Here is a 24,712-nt window from a genome sequence, read left to right on the forward strand (position 1 = left end):
ATGGCCCCAGAGAAGGGACAGGGGGATGAAAATCCCTCCCGAGCATCACTCCTGTGCTCAGTCAAACCATCCACCGAGCACTTGCTGTGGTTTTCTTACACATGATAAATTGCCCCCTGCTCATGCTGACCCAACGTGGGTGTTCTGAGACATTGGTCCTGGAGAAGGGCTGTCTCCCAGGATACACACAGGGTAAAATAAAATACTCAGTGTGAACTAATACAATTTAACTTCCAGGATTACTTCCACATCCAGTTTAGTCTGAAAATCAAAACTGGCACAGTTTAAATTTTCTTTTGCTCAATGAAGAAGATGTCACTCATAATTGATGGTTCCTTCTGCAGGACTTCCTGCAGGATAAACAAGCCAGAGCTTGTCCCTTGCTGCTCCTCCTTCCTCTCCCCTTCTTCCTTGGGATGCAGTTCAAACAGGCAGAGAATTATAAGGCAAAATAGAAAGACACAGGATGCAATAATCCAGGGTTTAATACACATTTGAATTGGTAGTTTGATTTAGAAGGGAAATGAAAATATATTGGTGGAAGGATCATTCCCTGGCACCCACAGCACACTAGAGTCACCTTCCTGGGGCCCTCTCTCCACTCCCCAGCCCTGAGGTTTGGCACCTCATTTGCTCTAATATGGGAAATATCAGAAATTCATGGAGCAGCTCTGCTCCTATTAAAACCTCATTGAATTAACTAGCAGTGAGGGATGGGTCTTGGTTTTTTTTAGTTCAAAAAATAAAGGCAGGAGATCTCCGACCTCACAAACACCATCCTAGACAGTCACCTCATCATACACTGGCTTGAATTCTTCCCCTGCAGTACTCAGTTCCAGCAGGCTGACCTGATCTATTTTACTCCACCAAAAAAACCCCTGTGTCAAGCTTTTGATGATAGAGAACACATCCAAGGAGCTGATAACAATGATAAAAATTAATTTTGGCAGCCACTTTGCCCAGCATTTGTCTTACAGCTCTTCCATTTTGATAGGTACGTGCTCAGGGAGGAACAAAACAGCAGCAAAAGGCCCAGGTATGTGGGACAAAAAGACACTTTTATTCTGTATTAGATTAAAGCTAACACATTCCCACATTTCACATTCCTCCCTGGGGAGGGAACCCAAGAGGGCAGGATTGCCACCCTAATTCTGCTTGATCCCTTGTATGATAATATGGAAACAGAAGGATTAAGGGTGACAAATACAGGTCAGGTTCTCCTAATCTGTGTGACACAGAACTGCAAGTGTGTTACCCAGCTGGGAACTTCCAAATCAGACTTTAAGTGTCTCCAGTGCACTTTGCTACATGTTTAATAGAATTTTAATTGCAGAGTGATTGGATGTGATATTACAGAATTACTACAGATTACTTAATTGCTGAGGTTAAGCAGATATTTCTCTCAATATGTGTTTTTGCTGCTATAGATCCCTGCCTTTGTATTATTTGGCACAGCATTGCCTGAGCAACAGAAGCAGAGATCGTTAACCAGGACAAAACCACTTTCATTTAACGTGTTGGTAAATTTAAGAGGCAGATGTGTGAGATTCTTAAAACTGGCTGTAGAAAGAATCCAGATCCTGCCGTTCTTAAGGAGCTGCACGCAGGGGTGAGCAGCTGAGAGTGCCAGTGCATGGAGATTTTTGCAAAAATTATGATGTGCCTGAATGAACTTGTGCTTGGAGCCATTTGGGAAGCTGCTTTCACAGCCTGAAAATGCAGCTAATCCTGTGCAGGCGCTGGGAAACCAGATGGGCTGGAGCTGTGATGTTGGCTCGTTCCTGTTGTCCCGAGGCTGATGGTGGAGGAGGAGAGGCTGGAGAGTGTTGCTTCTCCTGTGGCCTCTGGAAGGGACCTCCTGGAGAATCATGTGGGGACTGCTCCATGCAGGGCAAACCAAAGGTCTATCCAATAGAGAAATTAATTTCTGGAGGTGGTCAAAAGCAGGTGCTCAGAAGTGTGAAAGAGCAAGGCAAGCATCCACGCTCCCATCGAGCTTTCCAGTGGATCTTCTCACCTCTCCTGTGCCACACATCATGTAGGGCCTCTCCCAATCAGTTCCATCAAAGCTCCTCAGGGAAGGATCAGACACAGGTCAAATTCATTCAGTTGATGCCATCTGAGGGGCTGCAGGCTGTCTGATGATGAATTATATCTGTGATCACTATGGCCATAGAGCAGCCAAAAATACTCAGTTTGAAAAAACATATTCACTTGGACAAGAGAATAAAACCAGACCCTTCTTTCCAAAACATGTCCCTTCAGTTCCCTAAATCTTTATTAAATAAATGGCTTTTGCAGCATTCTTGGAAGTTGCTGTCATGCATCATGCAGGCTGGTGCTAAAGGAATAGAACCCTCTCCTTTGTAAGTTATGTGTTTAATAAGAGAGGGAGCACATGGCATTGAAGTAGGGCTGTGATTATTGAGCTGGGCACCAGGAATTATTTAATTTCTGTACAAATTAGGCAGTGACTTGACTAATGATGACACCCACAAAAATAGGGCACAGACTCTTCCCTCCCCACTCCACTACTAAAGCCTCCCCTTTGTCTCTTGGCTGATGGGGAGATGTGACCACAGCCTGACTTGTTCCTTCTGGACTGCACTCTTTGAGGGAAGCACACCTTCTGCACATCTTCTCCATGAGCTACAGCACAGTCCCTGAGGGATGACAGAGTCTGGGTTGCCGACATATCCACATAAATATTTTGAATCCCAAGGCAGAAGGAAAAGCAGCCTTTGGCTCCACGTGCCAAATCCACATTGCACTCGTGATACCTCACTCTGCAGGAGAGCTTTGCTGCTTCCCAGGCCATTACAGGTCACAAAGAGGACAAGAGTTATGCAGCCCTTGTTGTCTGTAGAGCAAATTTGGGATAAAAAATTACCTTAATTATTATATTTTCTTCTTGCCTTTTATTGTGTTATGTTTTAACTGAAATTTCTTTATTTCCTGCTAGGATTCTGCCAGGATCCTGTTGTTCCATACAGAGGTTGAAGTGTATATTAAAAAAGGAAACAAATCTTTCTCTTGATTGTCTGATATGTCTCCTTTTTAATCCAAACTGACAAATGCACTCTATCAACAGCACTTTTACCCTTCAGATTTGTTGCATTTTGTTTGCATTCTTTGACATCCCTCAGCTAGAATCTGGAAAGGAAAAAAAACAGTGTCTTTCTCTGCTTACCCTTTAATGAATCATTTTTATTATGGCAAAATCCAGACCCAAAACATGTTGTAATCTCAGGTATTGCACAAACGTAGAACAAAAGGACGAGCCCTGCCACCAGAAAGAGCTCCTGAGGCTGTTTAATGATCCTCAGCACCGTGGGGACTGCAGCCAGTGGCTCCATGTAACAAGCTAATGGGATTATCATGTCCCTGGCTCTCTGTCTACCTGGATGAAAAACACACACTAACTGTCTCTATGAGTACTTTGGACAAGATAGCCAGTGCTACAAGGGCATGAAACACAGGGGACAGACGTGAATAGAGTTTCATTTAAGCTGGTGTCTGAGCCAGGCATCTGAACCAGTCCTTCATCTGCACCTTCCGTCGTTCACCACGCCGCTGCCCCAGTGCTTTTGCTATTTTCTATTACTCCTGTTATGCTTGATTTTGCAGGCTGATTGTCCCTCGGGGTTATTAAATTCTTTGCACAACGGCAACAGGAGAACAACTGGGGCTTTAGGAAAACAGTTTACAGCAGTAACACCCACGCGGACAGGTCCTTTTTCACCCTGATGATAAATTGCTCACAAAGCAATGGGCTTTTTTTTCCATACCTTGCAGGTGCTGTGGTGATCGCCTTCGTGGTCTGCTGGCTCCCTTACCACATACGGCGCCTCATGTTCTGCTACGTCCCCTCCAGCCACTGGACAGAGTGAGTCACAACGTGGGGGAGAAGGTCCTCCCATGCCAGGATGGGGTTGGGAGGGTCAGGCTGGAGCTGGAGCTGCTGGGGCACCCACGGATGTGGAGGTGGAGGAGGTGATCTGGGAGCAAAGGTGTTCTCCATGCCAGGGGTTAAAGCCTCAAACCCCTCATTGCTGTTTTGGTTTTTTTTCTTTTGGATTTCTCAGTGTTTACCAGCCAGATTAAGACTCTTAGTTTTACCACATCAATCCCCCGGACAGGGCTGAAGGAATCATTAGCTTGAACCAAAATTCATCATCAGCCCCTCCTCCTCCTGTGGGCTGCAACCACAGGCTCACCCCTGTTGGACACAGCCAGGGGTGTTCACCTCTGACAGCCCTTGATGAAATGACATTTGGACAGGGGGTTTTATACATCCCAAGTGGATTTCTGTCTCTGTGCCGGAGATATCGATCCCCGGCCGTAAGATGGATCACCTCCCATCAACATATGATTTAGCTCCATGAGGCCACATTTCCTCAGTGACAGGAGAGATCACACAGGTGGAGGAATAACTGTGCTGCTTGCTGAGGCTGGGGCAGGTTATTTACTGTGTTTTGCAGGGAGTGGATCAGAATTAAATACCAGCAGATGCTGCTGATTAGAAAATGCCCAGATTGTCAGAGAGTTCTGGGATATGTGCACACCTGTGCTGAACACACGTGTGCTGTTCACAGATGTGCAAGGGCACCCCAGAAGCTCCCTTTCTGCAGCACCAGGCCAGGTTCCTCAGCAAACCAACAACCAAACTGGTTATTCTTTCTAAATATGCACTTTAACACTAATGCTGTCTGGGGAACCTGAGATGCCATGGGATGCACTTGTGTGTGTCCTGCCATGGTGTTACATCCCTGTTCTCCCTGGGATCGGGTCTGTTTCCTGCAGTGAACAGGAAAAGGAAAAATAATCTGCAATACTAAAAAACAGAGCAACTATGAGACATCAAAATGTCACAAACTCCCAAACCAAAAACCAGTTATTTAGGATATAGCAGTCTACTGAATGGAACTGTACATCCATCCATAGTAAAATGCAAAATCTATCTTCAGTGATGAAAACAGAGCTCTAAGCCCATACTGGGACAAACTGTTGTCTCTCCTTTGCTCTCCTATATGAAAAGCACTTAAATCAGTGTTCAATTATGTAATGACTGCATTTGCTTTGAGCAAGAGGGGTAGAGAAGTCTGTCTGCAGTTAGTGTGAATTTATGCATCCTGGTTGCATTCCCATGTTATTTTTTTCTCTTTTTAAAAGCCAAGGGCAATTTTAGGAAAACGTTGAATCTGCAGGCACGTTGAACGGTGAACTATCAGTCTGGTGGTTAACTGAGAGTTTGCAGCAGGTTGACATATTCATTTATAAATGCATGTGCCTTGCCCCTGAAGAACAGAATTTTTTCCTATATTAATTCTTCACAACTACATGGAGAAACTCTGCTTGTAAGAGCTGGATGGGCCGTGTAGTCCTTGGCAGTGCCAAGGGGATGTGGAGGGATGGGTGATGAAGTCCAGCACATGTCTATTTATCTTTTGTTAGACACTGCTCAGGCTAGCACAGAGGTCTGCAATTTCCACCAAGACAAATGATTCTGAGCAACATCTTCCTGAAAATGAGACCCACACTGTTTGTAAATGCTTTACCAGCTCAGGGCTGTTGATCTCAGTTGTCCCAAGGAAAGATATTTTCAAAAGTGAAAAAAGGGAATTAAGCATTTTCAATCCGTTCTGGTTGAAAACATTATATTGTGGTGGTCAGGATGTGTTTCAAAAATATGCTAGTATCAACTTGCCCCCAGAACAGGGAATGCTATCCCAGATTACAGACAAATCCCAAACCAAGGACCCACCAAATGAGCTGATGTTGCTTTCACTGCCGGGAGATGGAGGACAGAGCTGCATCTATCATGGGGGTTTGGCTTTTCTAAAAGCTCTGTAGACCAGAACTGCAGCCAAAAAAGTCAGGCTAATGTATATGTGTGACACAGAAACAAATTTCCATCTGGCTGCTCAGTTTCCAGAATGTCTATTTTCAAAGACAAAATGAACACATGAGGAAAATATCATCTCTGCCCCCAGGGCAGTAAGTTTTTAACTAGTAGTGATTGGAGTAATATCTTCATAGCAGCATTTGATCTATGTTTGACCAGTTCCAGTTCAAGATATAGATGCTTTTTGGTGGCTTATACACCACTGGTAAGTTCATGTGCCCAGCCTAGAAAGGTTGGCTGAAAAGCAGCTCATGTTTTTCTCACGTGTGCACATTTTACCTTGTGCCTTTGAATTTTTTCAGCTCTCCACACTCAGAAATTTATCTTTCATCTGTTCTTCCAGTTTCCTTTACAACTTCTACCACTACTTCTACATGCTGACAAATGTCCTCTTCTACGTCAGCTCAGCAATCAACCCCATCCTCTACAACCTGGTGTCGGCAAACTTCCGTCAGATCTTCCTCTCTACACTCACACTCGTGTGCCTGCCATGGAGGAAGAAGAAGAAACGACTGGCCTTCACCAGGAAATCCAACAGTATCTCCAGCAACCACACATTTTCCAGCCAGGTCACAAGGGAGACCACATACTGAAGCCAAAGGAGGAAGGGAAATGCAATTCATCGTGGAGTCAAAACTTGAGAGAGGCCTCTGTGACTCTCGTGCATGGTCTCCAAATTCACATAACACAAATGTGTTTAGCAAAGTCATTTTTGTTGGAAAAATAGGCTTTGTTCCGCCAGTAACTTTGAGGTTATTTTAAAGCATTGGCCTTGCCTCTTGTGAGTAATGTCTACACATATTGTAACTTCAGTCTGGCATAAATCCAGATGTGGTGTTAACTGGGAAGCCAAAATATGTTAAACTTAGGCAAAACCGTACTGCATTTCATCCTTTTCTCAGTGCAGAGTTGCCGTGTTCACATCCAAGGGTTTGAGATCACATCTCTTGGTGGCACCGAGCAGAGAACCCAATGAGGAGAAAGCAGTTTTGAACAGAGAGGGATGTTTTTGGAGAATGGACATGCTCATCTATGGGATGTTCAACGGACAAGGAGTGAAAGCTCAGGGAGCCAGGTGGTTACTTTAGAAATATATCTACACTTTGAGTAATATGACCAAGGTGCTCAAGAGAGCCACTCTGGCTCCTTGAAATCAAATAAGAACAGGTGATGCCTTACCTGGGGTGGCTGTGGCCTTGGGGAATGGGGGGCACCTTTGGCTTTAGGGCATCCATAGTGCCTGGCACAGCAAACGCCCTCTCTTGCTGGTTTTGGTGTCACAACACCAATAAATAGCAGAGTCTCTGGCAAAGTCAAGAATGCAGAGGCTGTGCCCAGCTGGAGTGCTGAAAATGAACAGAAATGGAAAATCTTATTCTTTCTATCCAGTCAAATCCTATTTTTTACGGCGGAGAACAGTTTGCTGGCCTGCATTAAGAGGTGAGAAAACTTCAAGGTCATGAGTGCTCCAGGCTGCTGAGGTAAGAGCAATCTGCTCCAATTCTGTGAGACCTTCAGATTTTTCCCATTCTTATTCCAGTTTTACCTGTTTCCTCACCATTTTCACAAAGCTGATGTCTCATAGGTTATAGCAGCTGTAGGCAGCAGGGCTTCTTGTTTTACCTTTTCTTTTATTTCTTTTTACTGCCAGACCTGTTGGCACACTGATCTGTACCCAAAATCTTCAGGTAGTGCAAATGGAGAACACAAGAAGGTCTAACCTGAGGAGTCTTAACTCTAAAACAACTTTTTTAACAAGCCAGAGGAACAAGAAATTTCTCAGTTCACGATAGGTGGCATGAACTTTTCTCCCATATGGTTCCACCTCTAACAGCCCTTTAACTATGTGATACAGCATGTTGCTCCAGAGTCTTTAGTACCAGAAATCACAGAGCTCTGGGACAAGTTGAAGGGCTTTCCCTGCTGTCACATCACCAGATGTGCACAAACCTGGAACCAACCTATCATCCTGTGCAACCTTTGCTGTTGATGACCTTGTGGCCCCTTTCACACCACAGTTCATTAGGAGAGCAGGACTTGTCTCTTTATGATGACAAAGTAGAAGAGTCACTTGGCTCGATTCTGCTTTCCAGGCTTTGCCCATCCCATGTCACTCTTCAACTAACGATCACCCCTGGCACCTAACAGAAATCTCAGTGCTGGAGGTGTGGATCTGGCCCCAGTGAACTGTCACAAAATGATGGAGACCAGTTACTGAATCACTGGGTGCTGGTGACTTCTACAGATGTTGTATCATAGAATCATAGAACATGTCAAGTGGGAAGGGATGCACAAGGATCATTGAGCCCAACTCCCTGGAGTTGTGATTTAGGCCCTGTTGGGCTCAGGACATAGAGAAAACACCCATGGGGCATTTCCTGTGAGTTGTTGGTGATGACTGACTACTTCTGAGGCATTTTGTAACCTGGCAGTTGTACAGAGCTACCATGGTAGACCATCAACCGACTCCAACCACACCAGCCGGGGATGGGAGATGATTTTAATGTCTGGTACAGAACCACTCCAAAAGAAAGGGCTCAAAATAGAAATCAGTGGGGCTTTAGTTTCTTCTGATTCAACCAAACTGCAAGCTCTGTTCTGTCATGCCTTCTTTTGATTTCTTGTCCTGGTTGTACCAAACAGAGGGCAGAGATTATATTTGACAAAGCACTTTTGTTCCTTATGGACTATTGACTCCTCTTTGACAAGGAAAACAGGTAGTGGGACACAAATAAATAAATTAAAAAAAAAAAAAGGCAAAAAAGAGGCCTCTCTTTGGAAGGAAATCTGGGATAAACCAGCAAATGTTATCTGTGTCTTTGTTAGAAATTGTTTGGACAGGCTGGAAAAGAAATCTTTAGGCCTGTTCATACTGCCTTGTGGGAAAGTCCTGGTACAATGAACAGGAGAGGGGAAGAGTCTTCCTTGAGAGGAAGAGAAGCCAATGTCACACAGTGTTGGCCTTCCAGGCAAGACACTTCGAATATTTCTGGACAGAACTCAGATTTTTTAACTTCACCTCTAAACAGAGTCAACATCTGGGAGGTGGTTTCTGAAACTTCCCACAGAAGCTGGAACTGTGTGTTGCTTTGACTTTCATTACAATTTAACACCCTGCATGTCTCCGTTGCTTTTGATATATTAAACACTATTACTAGATTTGTTCAACACCAACCTGCTGAAATGTGCTTGATTATCTTAGAAAACACTGTACAAAAGTTGTTGTTTCACACATGATGCTTGGCTTTGATTTTCATTACCAAGATACACTGGCAGCTTACAGAATACTTGATCACAGCTCAGAGAAACTGGTAGGTTTATTTTTGGTTTGACATGACAATGGGAAAAAGCTGGATTAAAAATGTACTTATCATAAGACCTTAAACTCTCACTATTGTTGGGCCACTCAAGTGTTGAAGACCTGGGGGAATTTAGGGGATTTATTCAAGTGGTTTGCTGACTTCTACAGCTCTGGTCCCTCAGTTTAACAGGAAAGCAGAGCTGGGTCCAAGGCCTTAATCTGAGATTGCAGCTCAAAGCTACCTCTTCCACTGGCCAAATCTGACCACCTTGAGCTGAGCAATGTAAGTCACAGCTGATTTTATTCTCTCTCCCCTCCTCACCTAGTTTTGGTATCTCTGACCTAGAGATGTGGTTCCCTTGAGCTCAAAGAAGTGAGGATAACTCACTGCCAACCCCCATGGTTTTCACAGAATCACAGAGTGGTTTGGGTTAGAAGGGACCTTAAAGACCATCCAGATCCAACCCCCTGCCTTGGGCAGGAACACTAGACCAGATTGCTCAGAGCCCCATCCATTTCTTTGTAAAGGAAAGCACAGTACTGTAGAGAAGAAAAAGGTACAAACTGCCCCATGTGTACCAGAAAAATGGTTCTTTACATGCCTTTTAACAGTGATTAAACTACTAACCCAACAAGGTTTAGCTTTAAACCTAATGGGGTGTGAGTGGCTTTTGCCATTAGACAGAACACAAACTCCCATCCACTGTGTTCTTGTCTGAGCTGAACTCTTCACCAAGGCAGAGAGGAGAGCATTGGGGTGGCACGCTGTTCATCTATGCAAATTTCCTATTGAGGTTTTGAACTGTTTGTTTTGACTAACAAAAGAATAAAATCTGTTGAACCCACAGATGTGAAGCGCTGCCAGATGGGTCTTGAGAAATTCCCCTCTGAAGAGAGTCTATCAAGTGACCTCTTCAAATGTTATTTTGAGGTTTTGTTTCTTTTCACAGTGCTCTTGCTAAGGCCATCCATTTGGCAGAGTGTGAAATCAGATTTATAAAGTCATTTTTCTATTCAGAAATTTCCCCCAGACAGGACTTTCTCACCACAGGCCCAGTGCATCAGTGTTGGAATGCTCTGCTGAGCTTGTCTTTTTTGCAAAGTGTATGAGACCTCACTTCAGCGAGGGTTTCAGGAGAAAACTGAGTGGAAAATGGGTGAGGAGGGTTAGCAGGACACGTGCTGTAAACATGACAATAGCAGGACCTTTGAATTCATAGCATCCAGCGTTCAGTGAAATGAGCCCCAGGGTGTGCTGCTGCTGCAGACAGCTCGTGTGGCAGGTTTGAACCCATCATCTGTGCAGCTGCATCGCTCCTGCCCTCAGGGAGCACAGACATCCACAGGGCATGGGAGCACTGGTGCTTCCCTGTGCGATGCCATGAGTGTCAGTCTGGTGTCCTCCTGGCTGTGTTGCTTGGTAGCTGTTTAACCAAAGCTGTATCTGCTAGAGCTCTGTCCAGTTCTTCACATTCCAGCTCAACCAGTCCTCCTGTTCTCAGTCTGGATTCGTTTAGTATGAAAACAGAAATTGCTGATCCAAAATTTCATGATGCTGTGTCCTGGCTTTGTGATCCAGAGTCCTTCCCCAGCTGTGCCACCTGATAGTCCTGCACATATTGTATTTTTATGGCAAATATTTTTTAATGTGCACCTTTTTTTTTTTTTCTGAGATACAAAATGTTGATATGCTTTATTTTCTGTGGCCTGTTGCTCAATGGGGAAAAAATGAATGTTAAAGTGTGTCAGTGTCTCTTTTGTAATATTTTCTGTGACAAAGGGAAGGAAGAGGGTGAGAAATCCTTTTGTGTAGCAATGGGAAACACTCTTTCAGTGTAACATGCTAATATTGATACTGTATGTACTGATCAAAGTGTAATGAAATTGTTAATTCCTGATATAGCCTTTGTACTGTATGGTATTTTATTTTATTTTGTTATTCATTGATCCTATGAAATAAATATCCAAATTTAAGGCATGGACTGCTTGAACTTGAAGTGGCAGGTGTGCCTTTATCATACATCCTGCTTGCCACTACAGGCACCCTGGTTGGGGTTTAAACTGGTGAAATCCCAGTGGCCTTGAACTGGACTTTGCATCTCCACTGCAGCAAGGCCCTGAGTGCTCCTATCCCTGCACACACTCACCATCCAGCACAAACAGCATCCAAACATCAGCTGCTGCTTGTGTCTGCAGGCTGGCAAACAAATGGAGGAAAAGACTAGCTAGGTTTGAAGGAGACTCCCATCAGTGATGTTTGCCCTGAAAAAATCCTTCCTGAGACCTGGAAAAAACAAAGGATCTGTGCTGTCCTGCTCAGCTGATGGGCACAGCAACAAGAAATAGGTTTATTCTGTCTTAACAGTAAGATTTCCCTTCCTACCTTCCCATCTTTTGCATGATCTGCTTCCTCCCTGGCACTCATTTTTCTGACACAGAGGTAATTTTGTCAGAACAGAATACTTGGTTATTGCCCATGATATTAAAGTCTCCTCACACTAAATGAGGAAAAATCAGTCACCTCCATCCTCCCTGCAGCTCCTGGTTAATGTTCTGCTGAGAAGTAGCTCAGCTGAGCTGTAAAATCATCCCAGTTTTTAGCCATTCAACCCTTTTTTTTTTTGATTTCTGGTAGAGGCAAAGTTTGCTTGGAAAGCAGCAACAAAATAAAATTTAAATATTTGGAATCATTCATGCCTGGAAAAATTCATCTTCTAAAACCTAGCTCGAATGCACTGCCTCTCTGAAGGCTTTTTGGTGCTGCATCCAGATGAGAAGAACAGAAGCCTCCGTTGTCCCCACATGATCAAGTACTAAAAAAACAAATCATTTATTTTATGGATCCTTTCATGTGGTCTGCTGTGCTAAAAGGTTTGTTTTTCAGTTAGCTGCCTAAGGAGCTGCAGCTCATGTCTTCAGCAATGAAAATCCCCAGCACGTGGCAGCATCCTTGTTTTCTGGCTGCAGGAGGTTTCTGTGCTGGGCATGGTGCTCCCAGCGGAGCCTCCATGGCTTATGCAGAAATCCAGACCTTGTTCAAGCCCTCTGCTCATGACTTCTCCAGCTCAGGGCTGACTCCTTGAAAAAGCCAAACTCCTGGGAAGTTTGGGCAGAGATCCTCACTCCTCCCAAGCCACCCTCCCACCCGGCATCACTGCACCACATCAGGCCCCACCAATGCAAAGGGAAACAAAAGCCATGGAGAGTCAAATAATTCTTTTTTTTTCTTTGTGAAAGGCACAAGGACTGTGCCTCCAGCAATGAGGAATGCTTTCCATTTGGGCTTTATTTCTCATTTCAATTATAGAAGTAATTTCCATAGTTCACAAGGGGAAAATTTCAGGCACCTTTCGAAACAAATGTTACGTTTTGGTAAATGGCTTCATAAAACTTAATAAACATCCATCCAGAAGTTAATTTATTTAAAATGTCTTTAAATCCTGCTCTGCCTTATTGAATTTGTTTGAACTGTAGATCAAGTTGGAGTATATTCATGAGGGTATTTAAGCAATAAGGCAGCCCATCACGGTTGTTATTCCAGGTCTCCTGTGGGCTGGCAAGTACAAAGTACAAATCACACAAAGTGATTTTGGGCACTCAAGTGCAAAACCATTCCAGAAGTGCACAGGCACGGCCCTGAGTGCTGCAGGGTGGCCAAACCACGTTGCTGGGGTTGTTTTCTGGGAGCAAAATCATGCCAGGGGAGCACAGAGCAGCCAGCTCAGCCTCCATCCACTGCCAGCCCAGTCCGGGGCTCACTCAGCCAAAAGCCAATGGGAAAGGACCGTAGAGTTATAGAATCACAGAATGGTTTGGGTTGGAAGGACATGGGCAGGGACACCTTCCAATCCCTGTCTAACCTGGCCTTGAACACTTCCAGGGATGGGGCAGCCACAGCTTCTCTGGGCAACCTGGGCCAGGGCCTCACCAACTGCACAGGGAAGAATTTCTTCCTAACGTCTCATCTAAACAGAGAAGCAGCCAAGTGTAGTTAAACATCATGTCACTGGTGATACAAACCAGCCAAGCCAGCCAGGACTTTCAAGAAAGAGGAAGACCAAACATTTGTAGTGAGTGTATGCACGTGTGGGTGTTGTATCCACACCTGTGATGATGTTTTGCTCATCTCTGAAATGTTTAAGTTTCATTTAATTTTTTTTTACTCTTCCCACTTATTTTCCTTTTACTAAGTCTGCCTTCAAGAATTAATAATTGTGTTTTCTTTCTCTTTAGTAGCTGCAGTCCCTGGTGGGTTCAGCTGACCTATCCTAAACTCTATAACCATCCTTTGACAGGCTGAGAGACTTGGAGTTGTTCAGCCTGGAGAAGAGAAGGCTCCAGGGAGACCTTAGAACCCTTTTCAGTGCCTAAAGGGGTTCCAAGAGAGCTGGAGAGGGACTTTTTACAAGGGTATGGAGTGACAGGGCAAGGGGGGATGGCTTTAAACTGAGAGAGGGTAGACTTAGGTCTCGCCAGCACCCTAACATTACATGGACATAATCCAGATGTAGTAACCATTGTTATCAAGATTTAGTAGCATTAGCACACTGCTAACAACCCAGCACACTCCATATCTTTGTCACTGCAAGGGTACTCTTTTTTAGGGATAGGTTTTAGGCCCTGAGAACTTTAGGGATTCATCCAAGGACTGCAGTGAAATCTTGTAGACCAGAGACTCAAACCCCAGTGTTTCCAGCAGTCAACTCTGCTTCATCCTTCCCTTCATTCACCCTAAGCAGGTAGTCCATGAGCTATATTAAGCCTTCGTTCCAAGACACATATCATCAAAACATGCCAACATTCAACCATTAAAAAGCAGCTTCTCACTGGTTGTCAGCAACAGCAACATCCTTGTCACAGCACTTGGCAGCTTTCAAAGTGTTCCTGGCGGTGCTGTTATCCTTGGTGTCTGCTCCATACAGGTCGAAGGAGAAGGTGAAGCATTTTGTGTTGAATTTAAAAAATACCCAAACAGGAACAAAGTCCTTTAGGTGGGAATGAACTTAGCAGTGCCATGGAGAACTGTAACGAAATCTGTGACACCTGACATTTTCAATGTTCTGGTTGTCCTGTCCAACTGAGAAGCAGACTGCCAACAGCATTATTAGTACAGCTCCCACACAGAGCATGAATTCTTACAAAGTTTCACATTACTGCAATAAATCATTTTTTTTTGGTCTTCCTTCAGAGTGGCAATTGGAATAAGATTAATTTTTCTTTACCATCAACACAAGCATGAAATTACATTTTTTGTGACCCGTCCAGAAAAACACCTTATGTCGCTGTTGGTGTTTTCTGACTCAGAACTTGAGACTTACACCTCTCCTCCCTCTGGGCTTGAGCTGGACTGGGGAAACCAAATGGTACAGGGATTTTAAAGCTGGTCACCAATGACACCACAGCAGGGGGGCCAGACTGGTTAATTCTTTTGCCCAGAGAAGTGAGCACCCTTCCTGAGGAGGCTGATCTAGCAAACCATGTAAACACAAGTCTATAGGCTTTTGGGATGAAAAAAATACATATTTGTGGAGCATTTGTGAGCCTCAGTGAAGGCCCACTTGCACAGCTAGTATAAATCAGTTTGCATCTGCAAAGAAACCCACGTTGTGTTTGTAAGTGACCAAATCTAGCTTTGTTTGTTTCTGTTTTCTGAGGCTTTTTTTAAAAAAATATCATTTAGCAGGGGAAAATGAAGCAGTTCGTTATCTTCACAGCTCCAGTCTTAAATGCCAGAGGTGCTGATCAGATTAAAACAGAAATCGGAGTTTAGCGCTTGTGTCTGGAAGGAATAAAGACTCTGGTCCTGATTTTGATTGAATATAAGACAATATCTCTTGCTTATTGTATATATTACAATGGCAATGGGGGAGAGTGTTTATCTCAGCATGCCTCAGTGTTTTTTAATGTAGTGTTCATTATATGGAGCTCACTGGCATTCACAAAACACCCCTGTAGATTTCTCTTGGTATCCTAATAAGTTTTCTTGGGATTTGGGAGACAGAGAATAATCCATGCTGCCAGTCTCACTCCATTGATACACCATTAAAATCAGCTCCTCATGACTGAATCATAGAATAACAGAATGGTTTGGGTTGAAAGGGCCTTTAAAGATCATCCCATTCCAACTCCCCTCCACGGATGGGGACACCTTCCACTAGACCAGGTTGCTGAAAGCCCCAACTAACCTGGCCATGAAGAGCCTCAAAGAGCAATGTCCTTGTCTTAGAATGGCTAACTGGTAAAAATTCCTCTCCCCTTGCCCCAGGGTGATATGATTTCTGTGATATCAGCCACAAGCCACGTTGTTATAGTCTGATCCTCGGGCAAGAAATGCTGTGTTCTACCGGGAAAACATTTCATTGGTAACGAACATTTCAACTGGCAATGAAGAATAAGTGTGAGTGGCAGCTTTATACTTGTGGTGAACAGGAAAGCCAAAGCTACCCATAGCTGAACACTGGAATAGAAATTGGGGAGGACTATCTCTGCTCTACTTCTCAGTCTGGAAGGCAAATGCAAAATTAATGAACCTCTGTACAGGGAGATAGAGGCAGAAGAGGTTTCTGCAGAGAGTGGATCTGACTTTGTTTTCCCTCCATTGAAATCCATTCCAACCCAAAAGCTCTGACTTTTCAGTGCTCTCAACTTTGAGGAAGATTGTGCCATATCAGCTTAAGATGTAGGATAAAAGGTACAAAGGATTCTAAAAGTCTTCAGAAACTGTGGGCGAAATAAGGGCACAGTGATAATAATTCTATTTGCTTTCTGTGTTTCTACATACATCATGTCATCAAAAGGATTTGCAGATGTTTTCCAGAGAGAAGACAGTTGTGTTAGCAACATCAGTGTGTAACAAAAAACACTGGAAAATGGAAAAGGAAAAAAAAAAAGAAAACCTTCTGCTCCTGTCTGATTTTCGCATCTACAGATCAGTCAAAAGCTTTTCTCTTCAACCAAAACCTCCCTTCCACTTGTTTGTGACAATTCATCCCCCTGTGCTATTCATTTTCTTTGGAGATTGGCTGCAGGGCTCAGGGTCTGCCTGTTTTTTTATATCCATCTCTCCAGCAGGCACCATGGGGTTTGAAGATTGGTTGTCTTCATTCACAGAAAAAGGCTGTTTTCTGTAAGAAGGGGCCATGAGTCACAGCAAGACTTTGATGAGCCCAACAGACTTTCTTAGAAGTTGGCACCAGAGTGCTGGACAATGAGGAGCTGTAGGACTGCAATGAAACAGTGAATCAGAGGATAGGATGGGAAAGATGTTTTGTTGTGGTGACGATTGATAAAGCTGAGGATATTCCACATTTATTTGAAATTGAGCTTATTTCTTGCAATACACAATATAGAGTTTCTCAGGAAGCTGTTTAACTGTGCACAGAGAAATGCAGAATAGGATCACGATCAAAATGAGGGGAGAGGGATGGTCAGGTGATGCACCCACTGCAGTGGGATGAAGGAGGGGCATGGGTATAACCCTGTTAACCTGCTCAGTAAAGCATCCCCCTCCAGCATCAGAGTAAAGCAGAGAAACAAAGAGTTAAGTTTGTTCACGTTCCCAGCAAATGCCTGTTCTCACAATCACTGTCAGAGTGATTGGCCAGAGTTCTGTGTTTTTTAGCTGTTCTCAACTCTCTTGTAGAGCAATTATTCCAAAGTGCAACTGAGGACATTTTCCCTTCTGCTCTGATGAAATTCACTTCTATTCAGTTTGGAAGTAGCTCCTTGGAGCACCTAAAAAAATCACCTGCCTTTAGAGTCTTACCTGTACCTACCCAACTATGGGGAGCTGCCAAGACATTTGAGAAGTCAGTGGGAGAAGAGAGCAGAAGGGGAGAAAGAGGTTTGGAGCTGGTGCTGCAGGCTGAGGAATGGGACACTCACCTGGCTTACAGGAGAAAGAGAGATGTGGGATAAAAAGGAAAAAGATAAACATCCAAATTTGGGAAAGTTTTCAGGATTTCCTGCTGCCCAATACAGCTCCAGAGCATGTCAAGCTGCATCTTTACCAGCACCCCGCTTCCCACATCCATATTTTCAATCAAAAATGTTTTCACAGTCATCCTTATTCTCCAAATATTAAATTTGGAAAAAACAATCACTCACAGACCCTTAAAATGAGCATGTATTTGATTTGATTTGTTTCACCTCTAGTGCAAATATTTACATCTTTCCAACCAGCTCCTTTTGTTTAGGATTAACAAGTAGAAGTTTCACTTGAGCAGCTGTGGTTATACCTCATGAATATTTAAATTGAGAATGATTTGTGTTTATGTTCATATCAAAATATCTGGTCTATAAAGTATCTTGGATCAACTCTATATTTTCACTCTTTGTGAGCAGAAATATTTCTGGCTTATTTGCATTGTGGACAGCTTTGTTCCCAGCATTGTTTTCTTTAATAAGACTGCAACTTTAGTAAGATTTTAATACTGAGACTTACACTATACAAATTTCAGTTAAATTTGTTCACTGATCAAAGCACAAAAGAGAAAATATGTTAAATAAATTGTATGTTACTTTCTATCTACTATTCTCCCGGCAATAATAAATTGCAATCTAAAATACAATTCAACTCTAGCCATAAATATTCATAGCTAAAAGTACTTGTTTTCCCTTAAACTGTTCTGTGCTACTAGAAAATCTAATGTTTCAAAAGTCAAACACAGAGACCTTATCATAACCAGATGTACCCAGAAAAACTGTGATGCAGAAAAGTGGATTTTATTTCTAATAAACCAGGAGCTGTGGTGGCAGCAGTGCTATATACTGATGTATGACATTTGCATAGAGACAGAGAAAGCAAACCAGAGACAGGCAAAACTGGGATTGCACAACCAGCATTGGGTGAAAATACTGGGATACCACAGACAGACAGAGTAGCCCCATCATGGGGATTGTGAGCAGCCATGTAGGGATGCTGCATCTGCAGCTCATCTGAAGGACAGCACACAGGTAAGCAGAGACCAGCTCCTTTTCAATGATCATTTTGAAAGAGGAGCTCACTTTTTGGGTGAAAATGCTGCTGTCTTTACCATTCCAAGAGCCTCTAGTCCTGGTTTCCTGTCCCAGCCCCGACTCTGGCAGACCCCACTGAGTTTCAGAAGTGTCACAACCTCCCCCTCCAAAGTAGCTGTAATAGAGAATAAAACAGTCACAGAAAGCAGGGAAGATGCATCAGTGATTTGTAATTAGAAAAAGAGAGGCTGCAAGTTAATGTTCCCGCACCTGTGTGTGAGCACTCCACACATACTGTGCCAGCAGATTTTCCCCACTGTCAATAAGCAAGGACCAGCCTTGCAAACACTACATTTACCACTGGCAACAATGGGGACTGAGCTGCCAACAGCCAGGTTTTTGGCCAGTGTACCTATGGCTGAAGCAGACCTGCAGCACTGGGAACCACGAGGTGTTAGTGCCTGTGTTCAACATCTGCATCCAAGGGCAGCACAAGCTCACATTCCCTGTGGCATTCCTGAGCCACCCCTGCCTGCTCGCTTATCATGTGACAGCAGGGATGTGTGTGGTGCCAATCAGGACTGCCAACCCCCTCTGCGTGAGCCCAAGTGATGGAAAAATAACTGGAAAAGGCCAATTCTAGTTCTGTATCTCAGTCCTGTACCACCTCAAGGGGTGATCTGGGATCCTGGTACGTGAACCTTACATTTTTTCCTCTCTGCTTCCACCCCTTTGTCTGGCAGCTCAGCTTTCCTTCTAGACCACAGCAGGAGCTTGCAGTTTGAGATCCCCAGGAAGCAGGTGGCTGGAGACCAGGACATCTTTGACCAACACTCCCACCCTTGGATGCAGAGCCAGAGGCACACTGGGCACTATTTGCTGGGAATGTTCATATGCACAGTAACACAGGGACAGGAAGAAAGGGTGTCTCATAAACCCCATGACAAATGGGAAGACAAAGGAAATTCAATTACTCTGCACAATGATGTTACCAAGAAGGATGAGGAACTTAACTAGATAATTGTTTATCCTTTGTTTTCATTGTTGATTCAAAACTAATGCAATTATTTCTGCAGGTGATGTCTCAGTTCTGATTCACATGGGGGAACGGCATTTCTTGTGCCTTATGAACTGTTAATTCAACATGACAGGCTTGATCTGAAACACTAATAATGTTGTCGTCTCAACTGTTTGTTGGCACAAAGCTGAACTGTTATGTTCTGTCTCACAGGCTCAGGGAATTTGGGGAATTCTGTGGAAACAGAGATCCCTCAGGTGACAACTGAGGACAGGAGGAATTTCTTTCCTGTTTCCCCCCTTTTTTTTTTTTTTTTTTTTACACAACCACTTTCCCCATAACTTAAATTTGTGGTCTTCTTTTGCTTTGGTTTCACCACCTAAGTCTTTCCTATATTACAGCTCCAGTAGGGGAAGTCATATGAGCAGGGAAGTCACCTGCAGAGTGGGCTTTGGAGTTCAGGTAGAGAGCATGGCTGTGGCTGGGTTGTTCACTCCTCTGCCTCTGCCTTCTACTGTCAGCAAAAGACAACTGTTTCCTTTCTCCCTTAAATATCCCTGTCACTTGATGGCAAAATCCTTGCTCACAGGTTTTCCGGTTGCTCCTTCTCATGAGAAGAGGCAGGGCTTGTGCCAGGGACCCTCCTCTATGAGTAGCCCCAGTTTAAGTTTCCAAACACTCCCACACAGCCCCTGCCAGGTGATCCCATTGTTCTAAGCTGCATCCCACCACACCCACCTATGGTACCTGGTACCACAGACCAATGTTGTGGTTGCCAGGACTTTCTGGACATGGGCAGAGCTGCAAAGCTGTTGTTAAAGCACCAGCACGTCTCAGAAAGAACTTCAGCCTAAAGGCTGGGATATGGATCACAGCAGATTCTCAACAGCATCCCAAGGGAATGATTCCCAAACAGACATCAAACACAAAATATCAGCTAGGAACCAAAGCCGTGGGATGTCTCTTCTCACAAACTCCTCCACTCCTGCTGACAGCGGATGCTGAAATAAACCTGCTCAGCTGTCACATTGGAGCCTGGAGATGGGCCAGTGGGGAGGGAGGACATGTGGAGGTGGATGAGGGAGAAGGATTTTTTTCTCTCTGTGAAAACATCCAGTTTCACCACTGACAAGTCTGACAGGTGGAAACCAATTAAAAAAAAAAATCCTACTCACTGGCTTCTTTGGAGAAGTTCCTCAGTTTTCCCCCCTCCTTCGTAGTAATTGCTGGGTGCTGACACAGGGCAAGCCCTGCATCCCTGGTGTCGCTGCCCTCTTGCTCGAACAGGGACTGGGATGAGGTCTTTGACAGTTAATGGGTTAACATGGTCACAGTCCCTCATTTGCACATTTTGTGGGATCATACATCAATCACCCTGTTTGGAACAACACTGCAAAAGGGTTGACTGCAGCCTTTGCTCCCATTTTCCCATGAGATGCCAGCAAAGTGACTCAGAAACACATAAACTATTTCAGTTTGATGCTTGGCAAAGCAAGGACGAGGATTAGCCTATCTTCAGCGTTCCACTTTCTATCACATACTGGAAAGGATCTAAATTAAAATATCAATATCGGAAAGGCAGGTCCTGCCAATTCATCATCACACAGGCTCGGCAAAAGAGCAGGTTCTTCACCTCCAGCGGTCAAGTTTGAATTTAAACACATATATGCCTGGGAATCTGCATCAGAGATGCTAAGAAGCTAATAACAGGATGAAAAAGATGGGCAAACAATGTTATTCAGATACATTTACAAAATCCCCATGTAAAATAAATGTGTGTTTGATTACTGCTGCAGCATCTGTGAATTGCAGGCACCTCAATGTTTTAAAATTGCCTCATGAGCTTTGCTCTGAAAGCTACTAAGCAAGTTTCCCCCTGTACCCTGAAGTCAGTAAGGGTGGAGAGCTGCCAACATTTGGTAGGATAAAGTTTTCCTGAGAAAAGCTTTTGCAGAAAAACAACTTGCTTTTTGTCACTTGCGCTTCAGAAAACCCTCAGGAGATCTGCAGGCCCAGACACAAGCAGAATGGGTTTAATGTTCCAAGAACAGATAAGACACCAAGAGTATCAGCTCCTCTTCAGCTCTGCAGCTTTGGGAAACCTGTCACCAGGGGCTCTCTGATTGTGCTGCATTTCCAAGCCTGGCTGCAAATTGAAATGCAAAAACTGTCCACCCTTTTCCAAGGGAGTCTCCTCACAAACAGAGTAAAGCTTGATAATGAACATGTGGGTACCCTCAGCAAACATGGTCAGCTGGCCAAGGCAGTGCACAGGGTTTGTTTTTTTGGTATTTAACATGATAGACTCAAAACCTTTAATGTCAGGAGAAATAAAGCCACCATTTTAATTTCTCCTAACTTTAGGACAGGAAGGACAATAGTGCTTGCAAGTGTGAGAGCAGCAATACCACTGTGAGTTGCTCCTTCTTCGGAAAGTGTTAAATTAGCTGTGGAGACCCTGCTGATAGCAACCACAGCAAGCAGCCACTGGCTTTCCTTGGCTGACAGTAGAGATCTCACTTCAGTGATGCAGTCTCAAATCAAGCAGAGGGGGCCCTTTTATCTCCCTTCAATGTTCTTGTCACAAGCTCTTTTTTACAAGTGTTTACTCAGGGGTACTCATCTCTCAGGATGCTGCCCACTCATGAATCCATGACAGGTCTCACGCTATGGAGCCTTTCAAAATGTTTTCTCCTTCATGAGAGCCACTTCTCTGCAAGGAGCCACTGTGCCTGGTGATCAAAGTCAACATCCACCATCAGACAGAGCTGCACAGTTGTATAACCCACCTCACTGCAGTGCAAAGATCATTAACACAACTTGCCTTCATCACTGGTCATTACGTGAGGGTCGGCATTTGGGAATGCTTGCCAGATCACACAACATGGTCCCCTAACCCCAGCTTGCCCATTCCTTCCCTAAAAAAAGTATCTGCAGGGTAATGACTGACAGAAGGTCTTATTTGCCAACGTCTCTTAGGCTGCACTCATGAATTTTCATCCTGACGCCTTCCTCATAGGACTTCCCAAAAGTCAGGCTGATTTTATTGAATGTGACAGGAGATAACAGTGCCTTATAATAATTGTGCTTTTTTTCCACAGTGAAAACTATATAACACAGCAGCCTCCAGCTTGCTGATGAGCAAAGGGATACCTTCCTAAGTCACAGGCTGGAATGTAAGTCTACTTGCCCTCATTCCATCCCATGCAAAGAGGATGACCCAGGAGGTTAACGCTGACGTCCAAAGCATCTTATGATTCAATTAGTCCCCTTATGGGCAACAAAGAAGAAATTAGGATAGGAGCAGAAACACACTGGAAAGCACTTCCCTTCTGAGGGACATCCTGCTAAGAGAGGGAATGAATAAAGTAGCTTGCCCTACCTTGTTATTTTAATTTATTCCTGGAGACAGGCAGTTAAATATTGAATAATGCCAACGAGGGAATCTCCTTCCGTGGGCAAGAAAAAGCCTGCCTTCATTTGTGACACTCAAGGGAGTCGGTTGCAAAAAGTTATCCAAAGTCAGAGGGAAGACTTCTGCCTGCAACATCTGTCTCTCTGAGATGGGCATCATCACCACATATCAAAAGGACAGGAGATATAGCAGGCTGGAACCTGGAAGTCTTGGGAATAGAGGAACTGGATCCACATGTGCTCACGTTGTGTGGTTGCCTGTCGGGCTCTTGGCTGCACAGTGGCTCCCAACAGTGGCTGCAACTTGTGCTGCAAGCACAGAAAAAAACTGGCTGCACATTTTGCTGGAATAAAATCAGGCAGTTTGGTGAAGATGAGAGCCAGAGCAGGAAGCAATATCACTCCAAGTTCTGCTTTTTGCATAAAACCACTGGTGCAGAGATACGAGTATCCTAGAGGAACGCTCACATACTTCATTTCTTCCTTTCAGCCCCATCATTCTCTGATGACTCTCAGTTTGCCCCACTTGTAATTTTTTTCCTCCACCAATAATGAAATCCAAGCTATTTTCATTATCCTTCAATTTGCTGCACATGCTAAGTAGCACTCTTGGAAACTGATACAGGGAGTGAGCTGCTGTCATTTGAAAGCAAGAACTGATTAAGGGCCCAACAGCCTTCCCTCAGGTCTGGTCCTTGGCTTAGGGCAGCCAAAATGTGACAATGGAAGGATTGCATTTGGAAAGGGGAACTTGGATATCACTCCTACAACCTACAGCACTAAGGCTGTAGAGGCACAGGCCTGAATTTCGTGAGATTGGGTAATTTCATGGCAGGGGTTACATGCATACTTCAAAAAATACACGTGGGTTCTCCCAAAGGCATGTGGCAGATTGGCTTTCTGACTTGTCCATGCCAGAGCTTTGGCCTCTTTGCTCTTCTCACTTTCCCATTCTTTGCTTGATATGGTGGAGTTTCACCTTGATCTTAGGAAGGACTGATGAGCTATGATGCTTTTTCCTCATAACAGCTCTCTGCACCAGCCTAACAACAATAAGGCAAAGCAAAAGAGACATAAAATGTTTCTGATATTAGGCAGATTTCAGACTTGCAGCTGATTCCAGGTGCACTCATCCAGTAAAACATTTTATGATGCCGCATGTGAAGGACATTGTGTGAAATTAATTGTACTACATTTAATTAGCTCTCTGTGTCTTTTTCAGGTCTGCTACACATATATTTCCTTTCTTCCTGTTCAGTTACTCTACATGCTCTCTTTCAACTCGTGTTTTCATTTAGCGGTGTAGCTAATTCTGTAGCTGATTGTTTACTTAGGAAAGTGGAACTGAGGCCATTTGTACAGGGAAAAAAAAAGCCCTTCTGTCCTACAATCTACATTTCTAGTGGCAGTCACAGACACACACTCTTTCTGCCTTACCCTGCAGATCCCAAATAGCTAAAATTACCCCTGACTACACCAGATGAAGCAGGGCTGCAGCCCAGCTCAGATCTGTGCCATTCCTACCCTCCAGGCAGCATTTTAAAATCAGGAGGAGCCGATGTCCACAGCCTTCTATCAAAGTCATACATCTGTCCACCTTTGGATAGAGAATATGTCTGATTAATTTCCAGCTAAATACTGTGTGCAGTGGAGCTGTGCTAATCCGACTATTTGGGCATTGTATCCTGGTTTGGATTTGCATAAATTCGTATTCCTGTGCTGGAATGATAACTATTCTCAATACTTGTTTTTCAGTTGTAAAGTGGTGTTTTTCCCTAGACAGAAAGATACCTTGGCAGAAGCAGAAGCAGACACAAATATAAGCATTAACACATCTCTAAACTGATGCAGGAACTATTGGCAGCAAAAGGACCAGAGAAGCAATAATCCAAAGATCGTCGGTAGCCGAGGGTTTGGATGAGCAAGCTCCAGGAAGGTGGCTGATGAGATGATGTGTGCTATGCAATCAAGGACAATAACATGTTAACTTCTACCATCGTGGGCAAATACTGGTTATCAAACATATCCCAGTGTCTATTATTACAGCCCTAGAAGCAGCTCAACATGCAATCATCAGCATGATATTGTCTCATAAACTGATGGCAAGGAAACCTCT

At 44.0% G+C, this 24,712-nt stretch overlaps 1 protein-coding gene across 1 annotated transcript in view; it reads left to right on the forward strand.

Annotated features, from left to right (window-relative positions):
• Positions 1-8,682, forward strand: part of NTSR1 (neurotensin receptor 1 (high affinity)) — a 53,612-nt gene extending 44,930 nt beyond the window's left edge. The window contains exons 3-4 of the mRNA XM_017815188.1: positions 3,796-3,886; positions 6,249-8,682. Of these exons, the coding sequence (XP_017670677.1) occupies positions 3,796-3,886; positions 6,249-6,498 (341 nt within the window). The 3' untranslated portion in view covers positions 6,499-8,682. The remainder of the gene's footprint in view (positions 1-3,795; positions 3,887-6,248) is intronic.
• Positions 8,683-24,712: the final 16,030 nt, after the last annotated feature.

The sequence above is a fragment of the Lepidothrix coronata genome, unplaced genomic scaffold, assembly GCF_001604755.1.
Source record: "Lepidothrix coronata isolate B3197 unplaced genomic scaffold, Lepidothrix_coronata-1.0 Scaffold49, whole genome shotgun sequence".
NCBI classification, from domain to species: domain Eukaryota; kingdom Metazoa; phylum Chordata; class Aves; order Passeriformes; family Pipridae; genus Lepidothrix; species Lepidothrix coronata.